This window comes from Myxine glutinosa, chromosome 12 (assembly GCF_964187855.1).
Source record: "Myxine glutinosa chromosome 12, kmMyxGlut1.1, whole genome shotgun sequence".
Classification (NCBI taxonomy): Eukaryota; Metazoa; Chordata; class Myxini; order Myxiniformes; family Myxinidae; genus Myxine; species Myxine glutinosa.
The window spans coordinates 29,845,919-29,859,282 of NC_136272.1; the positions used below are offsets into that span (position 1 = coordinate 29,845,919).

Genomic DNA, 13,364 nt, shown 5'->3' on the forward strand with positions numbered 1-13,364 from the left:
CATTGACAGGGGCCGATACATCTCACCGGACCAATGTTATGTTTGTACAACCTGATGATGTTACATCAATGGACTCAGAGGAGGGTCGTCCTATACTTCAATTGACCAAGTCTGAAGATTTGAAAGATTTAAGTACTTTACAACACAAGATTCATCCTTACAAAACAGTCAAACGTGGCCAGCCAGCAGTTCGTCAGGAAATTGATATCTCACTTCAAACAAGTGATGAGCAAAGAAAGCGAGGTGTTATGCACGTGTTGGCCCGTCTGGATATTGCAGGGAAGAACATACCAGCTGATGAACAGAAAGTTGGAAGTTTCACTGGGTTCCAGGCTAATATCCATGAGTATGTGGTGAAAAGTACAGCATACTATTTTCTGACATTTCCAAAGCCACCTCAGAAGTCAGTGGTTCACGAGGTTATGTGTCGCATGGTCACCGCAGCCGAGTGCAAGTCAATGCCATTTATTCAGCTGGTAGGCGACCAACCAGTCTATGCCCTTATTGTCCAGCTGAAAAATGAGAATCCTGAGAAATTTCAACTTATCCTTACATTCTTGGGTCCATTCCATGCTCACATTTCCTTCATATCGGCGATAAACAAGCGGTTCCATGGCTCAGGTTTATCTGAAATTCTTGTGGCAGCCGATGTAATTTCAGAAGGATCAGTTGACCAAGCACTTCGTGGTAAACACTACAACAGAGGCATAAGGTGCCTTTCACTTATGTATGAGGTGCTCATTCGCAGGATTATTTTTCGCGGGGTCAGCGAGGGACTGAAGCTATCATCGGAGCTCAAATCAAAGTTGGAAGTTCTTAGAAGTCCACCCAATAGCTCAAAAGAACAATTACAGGCCATCGCAGATGATTTCCTGATGGATGCAGAGTTCAAGTCCTTTGTAGAAAGAGCATTTGAGAGTGTTGGGAAATCAGACAGCCCTATGGCAAGGTTCTGGTTGAGCTTTATGGAAATGGTTGAAATACTGATCATGAACATATACGCCCTGAGGACACAGGATTGGGATTCATTCAAAGCATCCCTCCGAATGATGATGCCATGGCTGCGGATATACGACAATGATAAATACAGCAGATGGCTTGTAGAATTCTGGCTTGAGATTAGCAGTCTCCCCGAAGAAAAAGAGAGGTTCATGCGAGATGGCCTATTCGCGCAATCAATGACCGGGAAACCGTACTCGTGCTTACCCCTGGATCTCTGGATAGAAATGACCATGAATAAAGGGTCGAAGATGAAAGCAGGTTGGAAGCGCATCTTAAAAAATGAAAAGATGTTGTTGACTCACACAAGAACCGTCAACTCTGTGAATAGAGTTAGAAGTTCACTACATGCATTGGCAAACCTCACCAAATCATCTGAAGGTCACAGAGAGAACTCCACAACGAGGTTGTTGCTGGATGAGCGCGGTGTACAAGATCTAGACAATTGCATCACGGAATTTGATTGTGACCCATTCGACCTTACACAGCCTATCTTGAGGTCGCTCCAGTCAGGAATGGTCGCATCAGATGCACTTGTCAAAGACTTTGACTCAGCACATGAGGATGGGGAGACTCTAGTGCAATCATTCTTCAAAGAGCGCAAGTTCTCTGGTGATAAACAGTTTGATGCAACCATACACAGAAACAGCAGACACAGCTTCAGCAAACCACCAGTTATCAAAGACGCATCAAAACAGAAGGTCACAAAAACAGATGCTATGGAAAACAAAGCCATGGCCGAGATCATCACTTTGGCACAAGAGTTAGATGATGGTCTAGTGCTATCTGAAGTCATGGAATACCGCGTGACAGAAGAGTGTCTCCCCATCTTCAATGTAAATGGAACAATGCGCAAAGGGCAAAAATGTAAACTGGCACAAAAGTTCAACTTTATTGAACTGGAGTTCCGGGATAGATACATTGCACTAGTAGATATGGGGTTCATTTGGAGGCTATCAACCCCGTCTGCTGAGGATAGAGAGAAGCAAGACGAAAGTGCTTATACATTGGGCGATTATGCTGCTAAAATGTTTAACCTTGTTGTCCAACGCCATCCTACGGCTTCCCAGATAATATTTGTAAATTACCCATATGATCTACAACACAGCATCAAAGATAGTGAACATGAAAGGCGAACAGGTGAATTGCCTTTTGTTGGTGGGACCAGGAATATTTTCATCAAGAGAAATGATGAACTGCCATCCCCTAGGCACTTTAACAACATGTTCAAGAACCCAGGAAACAAAATTCGTCTGCAGCAATTTCTGAAGACCGAGTTCAAAACCCTGTTACTCCAACATCCAGATACCAGATTTATTTACTCTGTGAGGGAACGCTGTAGTGATTTGTCCACTGATGAGGAGGTAGTTGAGTTGACATGTCAGCATATGGAAGCAGACACCATTCTGTTGTACATATATTCCCAACTAAGAAAGTCGGGAGTAAAAGATGCCGTTGTCATTGATGCAGAAGACAGATGTGTTGGTTTTAGTATCGTATGTGGCACATCAAATTGAAGGTATGCTAGGACTGAAAAGGAAGAAAAGCATAATTGATTGCGCAACACTCCTTGATAAGGATATTAGTGATATCATTATCCCATTTCACATCCACACTGGTGCAGATGCTATTTCCAGTTTCTATGGCCGTGGAAAACCATCAGTCTTTGACAGCACAATGAAGTCAGAAGAGGCACGAGAGCTACTTAGAGAGCTTGGGAAATGTCTCCCAGTGACATCACAAACTCTTAAACAGCTAGAGCAGTATACCATCAAATACATATACAAGGATAAATCAAGCAAGACACTCGCAGAAGCTCGGGCCAAAAAGTGGGAGGGGATGAAGAGGAAATCGACTCTCAGGATTCCTCCTGATACAGATTCACATAATTTGAAGGTAACACGGGCCAACTATCAGGCATTCATCATGTTAAACTTTATGAATCCAGATGCTCCATCATCTCCCCTTCAGCATGGTTGGAGCTTGAGAGAGGGCAAATGTTTGCCAATACGGTATTCACAGCCGGCACTACCTCAACGTCTACGTGATGCCAGAACAAACCGCACTGTAGACTCTGACACAGATTCAGATACTAGTGATTGTAACAGTGATTCTGATGGATATGACACTGAGTAGGATGATGAACTGGGCAATAAAGCAAGATAAGCATCATTGGACAATGTGTTTAGAAATAACTGTTATTGTTGGCCAAGGATCCTGATTCAAGTCTTTCAGTAGCCCTTTTGCCAGCCATTTTGAAATTTCAAGGTTATGGCAACCACCTTTACTTTTAAAAGTTGCTTATTTGAATTTGCCATGTCAGAAAACATATTATTAGACACTAAAATCATTAGAATCGGACAATGTTAACTGTGTTGGTGAATTTGACCGCCAGTCAAAAGTGCGTTGACCTTTCGACGTTTTTGACCATAGCGCCCTCATTTAAGGTCGGAGGTATAACAAACTATAAATTTTTGGAATCCTCATGACTAGACGAGTAATTTGATATGCATATCGACACAATTGGAATATATTTGAATTTTGACCCCTGTTTGACCTTTGTTGACCCTTCCCGGAAATGCCTGACATTTTCAAGGGGGCAGCCCAAGTCAAAATTGTTCGGTATTCATCAGGGAACACAAAAACACTTTCAAACCTTTGTTCCCAGAATTTGGTCACGGGACCTACAGGCTGGTCTCCTACTAAAAGCAAATTTTTAGTTTTGCATACTTCTCGGTATCATTGCAAATTGCGGGGAAGGTGTGCAGGTGTTGATTTGCTGGCCTGCCTATTCCCCTCCCTGCAATCTTAAAACTTTCCCCCGATTATACATATGTCCCTGTGTGAACTTTTCCATTCTGAGCAGCATACAGCAACCAATGGTCCACAGTGGCATAACTGGGTTAAAGGTCATAATGTGCCTGGGGATATGACCATATATGGACATCTGGCATGCTCAAGACCAACGGATTGTCCGGGGTTGGAATTTTTCCAGCTTTCCCGCCAATCAGCGCAGCCCATCAATGATCAGCTGACAAGCCACGTCGACCAAAGTGTGTGCACCGTGAGCGGTCCAATACACCCCATGAGAGATTATAAAAGGCGTACATCTCGGTGGTGGGTGGTGCTCATGGCTGCGCTTGCTTCTGGGTCCTCGTTGCTCTTGGTTGGTTGTTCATCCTTGCTGCTTCTCGGTACCTACCTGCTTTGTGGTGCTAATCCTTTGTGGTGCCAAACCCCACACGAGACAGCAGCGTGCCCACATGGGACCACAGAGGCAGCTGGGAGGTATCATGGGGGAGCAGATCTGCATGGTGTCATGTTGAATGGTGCAGCACCACAACCTCTTCCTTTCCTCTCCTCTACAATAAATAAAGGGAACGTGAGACGAGAGGGGGAGAGAAAGGAAAACATACAAGCACAACAACAGTAGAGAACAGGGACGTCGGTAGATCTGTGGAAGGGAAAGGGCTGGGGGGAGGAGGAAGGGGGGGGGGGGGAAGGGTACACGGTATAAAGTAAATGAACACTACTAGGAATAAAATGAACACTACTAGGAATAGAATTAACACTTCTAGAACACTACTACGAATATTTCTTAACTAGCAGATTTCAGATGAGACCATAAAAAGATTTCCAGAGTGAAAACGTAAACGCGCATGAATCTGTGGCCCACACCGAATGGGATGTATTTATTATTTTTTTCATTTGTTACAGTCATGGTTGTCACTGTGCGGCTGTGTTCTTATTAGCCTCAACTACGTTTTATTGTTAATAAATTCATATTTCTTGTATTATCACCGGGAACAGGCTCCATCATGAGGCATTGGACGGACAGTTTTGGATCTCTCATTAAATGCCGCCATTACAGGATTGCCAACAAGCTACTCCTGTTGTCGGATTCTCCACGATCGTGTATTCTTAAACGCCCATTTGTACCAAAATTAACCCGGTGGATGTGGAGACCTTTTCGTTCCCTACCCGTGGGTGGCACAACCTTCACTGAAGTCACATGACCGTTACAATGTGCTATAAAGGATTTTATTGTGTTGTTTATTTTGGGGGGCTATCTTGCTTTTACCATACCTGTTTATGGCTGATGTGAGGAAGTTCTTCCTGCATTTATAACACACACACGCGCGCACTTTTGTTTTAAAACAAAAGTGTGGGTAGTAAAGTGTTTTGTGGTAGGTTTTCTTTTTAAACTTGTCTGTTTTTTCGTATCTAAGCATTATTGAGGAGCTTGTACATGCATCCCATGCATGACAAGGACATTTATCAACCATAGACACATCGATACGCCTCCACGAGAATTGAACTTGGAATATCAGTATCATCATGAGCGTGGTACTTGTATGGGAACGCCAACCCGGCATCGTTTTCTTTTTGAGATGTGTCTGACTTCTTGTCTCTTCTTTCAGCTCTGATTTTCCACCAGTGAAAGAGGCATTGGCAAACAATGGTGAGTGTAATATTAGGGTCGACTCGGTTACCCATGACTCTGTATCCAAAAACAAAACAAAAACAAAACTGGCCACCTTGATAATCACCTCTTCATATTTCTGGCCTTTGTTTTTTTCCTTCATCTGCTCCAGATAAGAGGATTGATGAGGTGATGCGGTGGATGCAGAGGAATGAACGTCAATTTACTGCTGTGTACACTGCTCGACGCCCTTCCAGGGTAGGGGTTTTTTTTGCATACGTAGTGTTACGGATTCGTCACTTCTGTTGTTGTGGTTTTCATCCACTGTAAACATTTTTGGTTCCATGTACTATTATTGTTATCGTTTAAGTGAAATAGAGATTTCTATTTTCAAAAGGTAAAAAAAGTTAATGTTTTAAATGAAACCGGAACCGGACGACGACAAAGACGAAGAGGAGGAGGAGGCGGAGCAAGGGAGTTCGACAAGAAAGCCGAGCTGCTTTGAGGTCTGGAGCAAACGTTGGCGAATGAGGGTCACGAGTGAACTTTGGGTTTCCCGGGAAAGGGATTCCTGCGACAGAGTTGTCATCGCTGTGACAGATAAACCTGCGTGACAGGTTTTGCGGTCGATTCCGAAGAGAATCTTTGGAGTGCCATTACGTCTCGAGAACGGGCCGTTGGCCATTTTGACTCGCGCCCGATTTTCGCATCGCTCCAGGTTTTTCACCTCCCTTCAACCAATTTCACCACATCCAGACGTTAACCTGGTGTGTGTGTAACGTGGCTTTTGAGTGGGAAATCTGCGGTTCGCCGATTGGGAGCCGTGGAACGTCCATACCCGAAGGTGTGATTTCCCAGTAGCCTTGAGGGCACCTTTACGCATCTTTGGCAGCGTGACTGTCACTGTCAACCGAACAGGATTCTGGTCTCGATTCGACATCGTTCTGACGATCACCGGAGCGTGGACCAACTTTGGCTTGAAGCCGGGAAAGAGACATTGGGAATGTTATTTTCACTCACTGGGAGCACAGTGAGTTATATTGTACGAAACTGATGGTACCATCATAGGAAGGATATATTTGTTGTACAATTGATTACTATTGTTTTTTGTACTGTTATTCTTGTGTGATCTTAATACAATACTTGGTTGTTGGTCACAATTGGTGTGGTTTCACCATTGATCTAAGACATACAGAATAACACATCTTTCTGCCGTGACTCCTCTCGGGGCTCGGAGGTACACCGTGACCGGGGTTTGGGGAGGAGCACGTAACAGTAGTCAAGGCTCATGGAAGAGCTAGTACACTGAATGGATCAGGACATAACAGACAAAAAAGGATGTATGAAGTTTCATATATTAAATACTTTATATGAAAAGTTGTATGGGTTCTGACCGTATTGCTTTCTTTTATTCAAATTGATGACTTTGAGTCTCCTCGGGCAATGATGGCATTGCCTTTCTATGGCTGGTACACACGATTTAAGTGTGTGGTATAGACGGGCGGTCGCCACTCCTGTCCGTGTCTATTTCTGGCTGTTGGGGAATTCATCATCTTCCGCCCGTACTGTTAGAGTCGACTGGACTCTCATCCACCAGATGTGCAGAGCCATTTGCCATTTGCCATTTAAACTGCATGGCTGCAGACCGTTACCCTGGTTAGGGGGGCTGAAAGGTACTACACCTTGCCCATAGGTGACCTGGGGTTATGCAAGGCAGGGGCATCCATCTCCCTGAGGTATCAGAAGACACCTGCATACCCTAAACCCACTGGCATTTATTCAAATAACTAAATTTTTCCTAATGGCCTTTGCTTTTATCCCTATTTTGAAGTCTTGGGATTATTAATTTATTTTCAGCAGGCAGTTTATTTTGTACCTCTGTTTCATCTGCTTGACCCTACTCTCTCAAAATAAAAATTCACCAATAACGACATCTTATGCTTCCACAACCTATGGCTATGTTTTCTTTTTTTAATGTTTTTTATTTTATCTTATTATTATTTTTTATCCAGAGGAAGCATTATGCCTACCTGGTTGTACGTCTGTCTGCGCTTGCTCGGGAGTGAATTCTTGCAGATTTTTTTTCTGTATGGCTTGGCTGCACCTGGATGGGTTTTAGAGTAGAGGAGTAGCAGCTGAAACCCAAATCCTATACAGGTTCCTCCTCATGACTTCATCTTTGCCCTTTACTTATTTGGGTTCAAGTGCTATTTAAAAGTTTCCATGGTGTAATAACAATAAAGTAAAAGGTTTTGTGGTGTATGTCCTGTGTTGGCTCTTAAAAGAGCTATTTATATTCTTTATACTTTAAAAAATAAGTTTCAAAATAAGTTTAATAAATACGTTAAAAAAAAATTGTTTAAAAAAAAGTTTCGGGAACTGAGTGGCATGCTGACGAGGAGGGGAGTGTCGTTGAAGCTGAAGGGAAAGGTGTATGCTGCATGTGTGAGAAGTGTTATGATTTATGGGAGCGAGACATGGGTAATGAACGGAGCGCAGCAACGAAGGCTGGAAAGGGTGGAAATGCAAATGGTTCGGTGGATGTGTGCAGTATCGTTGAGAGAGAGGAAGACAAATGATGAATTGCAAAATATGATGGGAATAGAGCCTGTGATTGATGCTGTGAAGAGAAACAGTTTGAGATGGTTTGGTCATGTGTTGAGGAAGGATGAAAGTGACTGGTTGAGAAGAGTGATGGAAATGAATGTAGAAGGAAGTAGAGGATGGGGAAGACCAAGAAAGACTTGGCTAAAGATGGTCGAAGAAGAAATGCGGGCAAGGGGGTCAACAAGGGGAGATGCAGAAAATAGGGCAAAATGGAGAAGATTGTCATGGGGACCGCAAGGCTAACTCCCGCTCTTGCAGGGAAAATGGCCTTAAAATGCCTGTTGTTGTTGTTGTATACTTTAAAAAATAAAAGAGAGGCTGAGTATGGTGGAGGATGATTTGGTTGAGTGTGAAAGTGGTTGGATGTCAATGAAAGATAGTCTGTTGGAAGCCGTTGGTGAGGTATGTGAATGGACAAAAGGACCACCGAGGCACTCGGAAACATGGTGGTGGGATGATGAATTTGGAAAGAGGATTGACGAGAAGAGGAAGAAGTTCAATGCGTAGCAGAAGGGTACGGGGGCAGAAGAGACAGAGCATGAAAGTTATAAGGCAGCCAAGAAGGCTGCAAAGAAAGAGGTAGCAACCTTTGGTGATTGACCGAAGGTGATTGACAAACTGCCTGCTGAAAATAAATGAATAGTCCCAAAACTTCAAGAATCTCTGTGGTGATTGACAAGGATTCATTTGATCTGACCACTGAAACGTTTCAGGGGACACAAAACATGTCGAAATCTACGTTCAACAGCAGCGACGTTCTGTGAGTGTGACCAGTTCAGACGGAGTGGCTGTTGCCTCGCTGAACTGAACATCTTGATACTGAACATCATCATAGCTTCTAAAAGGTAAGGAGGCATATGGCATATAGGAAAATGTTTGGAGAATGCTTGGATTCGGAAGAGGGTCAGTGAGCGGTATTCAGGATTGCAAAGCAGATAGCGAAAGAGAGGTGTGATGTGATGGGGGTGAGTTGCTTGAAGGATGAAGTGGGACAAATCGTTGTGGACCTAGATGGAATTAAAGGAAGATGTAAGAGATATATAGAAATGCTGTTGAATGCAGAGAATGAATGGGACAGCAACATAGAGAGTAACCCAGTTTTAGGACCGGCAGAGAAGATAACTGAGAAGGAAGTTGAGGAAACGATAAAAGCAATAAATAAATAAAACACACCTTTAGAGGCCATTTTTTCCCCGCAAAGCGGGGGTTGGCCTTTTTCGGGCACCGTGGTTGTTGTTGTTTTTGTTGGTCCCCTTTTTGAAGCAATGTTTTACGGCCGGATGCCTTTCCTGTCGCCAACCCTTTTTGTCGCCTTTTACGACAAACAGGGAATTACCAGTGAACTGGTACTCAATTAGCCGACCTCGGAAGGAGGACAGGCTGAGTCAACCCCCCCTGGCGTTAATTCAGCGATCGACCGGGATTCGAACCCAGGATCCTAGGATCCTAAGCTGGCACCCTAGCCGCTAGCCCAACACCAGGCTCCAGCCATGAAAGGTAGAAGAGATGAGAGGATCCCGTTAAGAGTTATATGCTGAATATGGGAGTGGAGGAAATCAATGATCCATGAAAGGAGGAGGCCTTGGATGCCATACGTGGCCATAGAGAGTTTAGAGATCAAAGTAGGGTGCCAGACTGTACCAAATGCTTGAGATATGTCCAGAGAGACGGCCCGCATCTCATAACATTATGAACTTCCATCCATTGTTGTGAGAGTGGTGGCCGCATGTCAAATATGAAGCAATGAAGCGGGAGTCAGCATTATGATAAATGATAAAATATCATCATTATCAGCATTATCATATCAGCATTATGATAAAAGCAATGAAGAGTAGAAAACCGGTGGGGCCGACAGGAGTTGTGGGAGATGTGTTGAAGGCAGCAGGAAGTTGGGGTGTGAAGAGAATGTCAGAGATCTGTAATCTGGTGGTGAAAGAAGGCCGCATTCCAGTGGATTGGGACCTGAGTACCCTCGTCCCTCTATACAAGGCGAAAGGTGACCCTCTGGACTGGCTCGTATCGAGCGATAAAGTCATTAGAGCATGGAACGAAGGTGTTGGAGAAGAGGATAGGGAAGAAAGTGAAGATCGACAAAATGCAGTTTGGATTTATGCCAGGAAGTGGAACGACAGACGTGCTTTTTATTGTAAGGCAGTTGCAGGAGAAGTACATGGAGAAGAGGAAGAAGTTGTTTCTTGGGTTTGTTGATCTGGAGAAAGCATTCGATGGGGTTCCACGTGAAGTAGTGACATGGGCATTGAGGAAGTTAGAAGTGGAGGAATGGTTGATCAGAGTAGTGATGGCAATGTACGAAAGAGCGCGCACAGCTGTAAGGACAAAGGGCGGGAACAGTGGTGAGCTTAAGGTGAAGGTCAGGGGTTGGTACTAAGTGCATCAGGGGTCGGTACTAAGTCCACTACTATTTGTAGCTGTGATGGAGGTGCTGGCTCGGAACGTAAAGGAGGGTTTACCGTGGGAGTTGTTGTGGGCAGATGATCTGGTGTTGATTGGGGAGAGTATGGATGGACTGAAGGAGAAGATGAACAAGTGGAAGGAATGTATGGAGGCAAACGGTCTGAAGGTGAATATTGGAAAGATGAAGGTGATGGCAAGTGGTAAAGCATGTGGTGAGGTGGAAAGAACTGGGAAGTGGCCATGTGCTGTGTGCAGGAAGGTTGTCGGAGTGATCTCCATTCAATGTGCGCTGAGTGGGTTCATCAAAAATGTAGTGGTCTGAGAAGGTCATTAACCAGTGTTTCAGCTACATTCAAGTGTTATGTGTGCACAGATTGAGCTGCAGGTGGAGGAAATGTTGAGTTGGATCTTGGAGATGGCACGAAGCTGGAAGACGTGAAAACATTTTGCTACCATGGAGACATGTTGAATGGAGAAGGTGGATCAGACTCGGCAATGGTTGCTGGAGTGAGATGTGCATGGAAGAAGTTTCGGGAACTGAGTGGCATGCTGACGAGGAGGGGAGTGTCAATGAAGCTGAAGGGAAAGGTGTATGCTGCATGTGTAAGAAGTGTTATGATTTATGGGAGTGAGACATGGGTAATGAACGTAGAGCGGCAACAAAGGCTGGAAAGGGTGGAAATGCGAATGGTTTGGTGGATGTGTGGAGTATCGTTGAGAGAGAGGAAGACAAATGATGAATTGCGAAAGATGATGGGAATAGAGCCTGTGATGGATGCTGTGAAGAGAAACCGGTTGAGATCGTTTGGTCATGTCATGAGGAAGGATGAAAATGACTGGTTGAGAAGAGTGATGGAAATGAATGTAGAAGGATGTAGAGGACGGGGAAGACAAGAAAGACTTGGCTAAAGGTGGTGGAAGAAGAAATGCGGGCAAGGGGGTTAACAAAGGGAGATGTAGAAAATAGGGCAAAATGGAGAAGATTGTCATGGGGCCCGCAAGGCTAACCCCTTGCTCTAGCAGGGAAAATGGCCTTGCAATGCCTGTTGTTGTATACTTTAAAAAATAACTTCAAAGAAAAAGAAGAAAAGTTGTCATCAACGTTTCGGGCAGCATGCTCTGCCATTCAACAGGAGGAAGTAACTGGAGCGAATGGGATGAACACCGACCCTCAAATGAACATTAAACGAGGCAGTCCATCTGCTGGCATTAGTTGGTGGACGTTTTAGACCCCACGGTTTCCTTTGCAAAGAGTACGTGAGCTATCGCCGGCTTTCGTATTCACCGATGAGGTCATCGTTATCATACTTTATTCCCCAAGGGGAGTTGATGACATGTGCTAAGTTTCATTTTTTTCTGTTGAGTGGTTTCGAAGATGTCAAAATTTTTCCTTTAATCCAAGATGACTGCTATACCATGTGACCTGTGACATCACAATTATCGTTAAAAGAAATTGTGTAAACTCGGTGGTGCACACCTCCACTATTTTGGTTTTCATATTCAATAGATAATTTTTAACTAGTTTTTACTTTTAAAGGATCTGTGCCTAAATCTTCCCCCTCTCGACCCCTCTCTGTCCCTTTCCTGACTTCATGTTTTTATGGTCTGCATGACCTCCAACCTATCTTCCAGCAATTTGAAAGCACAGCGGGAGTGCTGGGTGGATCAGGCCGCAGGTTGCTGGCTGCATCAACCACTCAGTCCCCAACTCCACCCACAAGGCCCCTGCTTGTTTTCCGCAACGCTTCTGGTGGTCCGCTCAGCCTGCTGTGGGCATCACGAATCTCTGTTGTGATTGGCAAGGATTCATTTGATCTGACCAATGAAACGTTTCAGGGGAAACCAAACATATCGAAATCTACGTTCAACAGCAGCGACGTTCTGTGAGTGTGACCAGTTGAGACGGAGTGGCTGTTGCCTCGCTGAACTAAACAGCTTGATACTGAACATCATGATAAGCTTAATTGTGTTTATCATATTAGCTGATTGCCATTCCGTATGCCCTCCCCCATGCTTTGTCCGATTCCCCGAGTAATTCTGTTTGCTATCCACTGATGAATTGTTTGGTTTTTCACACGATGTAATAATCTCCACATAATTGTTCGAAACTTTTCACTTTCATTTTTTCCGTTTTGCTTCATCCTTGAATAAGCCTTGAGCTTTTTTTTGTATACTAGGTCAAGGCTCATGGAAGAGCTAGAACAAAGTCCCCAGCTCCATACCTCTGGGCTATCCCACCAGCCTTTTCAAGGAGTCTATCAGAAAACTATAAGCCCCTTAACAAGGAAAAATCGAATACAGTACTTGTATGAGGGATGATCATTAAGTCTGTGGCACGATATAAAGGTAAGGCTGACAAAGATTGTGTATCCCTTGATAGCGTATCTGTGCATTGGCCACTGCAGAACAGTCCAGCATTTTGTCTTGAACCATTCCTGGGTGCTTTTTGAAGTGTGTTTTGGGTCATTGTCCTGCTGCAAGACCCGTTACCTTTGACGGAGACCCAGCTTTCTGACACGGGGTTGAACATTGTGCTCCAAAATGCCTTGGTAATCTCCTGATGTCATGATGCCATGCACACATTCAAGGTACCCAGTGCCAGAGGCAGCACAGCAACCCCAAAACAACACTGAACCTCCATGTTTGACTGTAGGGAAGGTGTTCTTTTCTTTGAAGGCTTCATTTTGTTTTCTGTAAACATAGAGATGATGTGCTTTACCAATAAGCTCTAATTTGGTCTCATTTGTCCACAGGACATTCTACCAAAAGGATTTTGGCTTGTTCAGGTGTGTTTTGGAAAACTCCAATCGGGCATTCTTATGTCTCTCTCTCTCTCAGCAGTGCGGTCCTCCTGGGTCTCCTACCATATAACCCCCTTTCATTGAGTTGGTGACGGATGGTGCGAGTTGAAACTGTCGTA

General features: G+C 44.3%; 1 protein-coding gene across 1 annotated transcript in view; it reads left to right on the forward strand.

The window, feature by feature from the left end:
• The window catches only part of ATP6AP1 (ATPase H+ transporting accessory protein 1), a 45,478-nt gene that overhangs the window by 29,674 nt on the left and 2,440 nt on the right, over positions 1-13,364 (forward strand). The window contains exons 5-7 of the mRNA XM_068132867.2: positions 5,421-5,461; positions 5,595-5,680; positions 12,077-12,327. Of these exons, the coding sequence (XP_067988968.2) occupies positions 5,421-5,461; positions 5,595-5,680; positions 12,077-12,327 (378 nt within the window). The remainder of the gene's footprint in view (positions 1-5,420; positions 5,462-5,594; positions 5,681-12,076; positions 12,328-13,364) is intronic.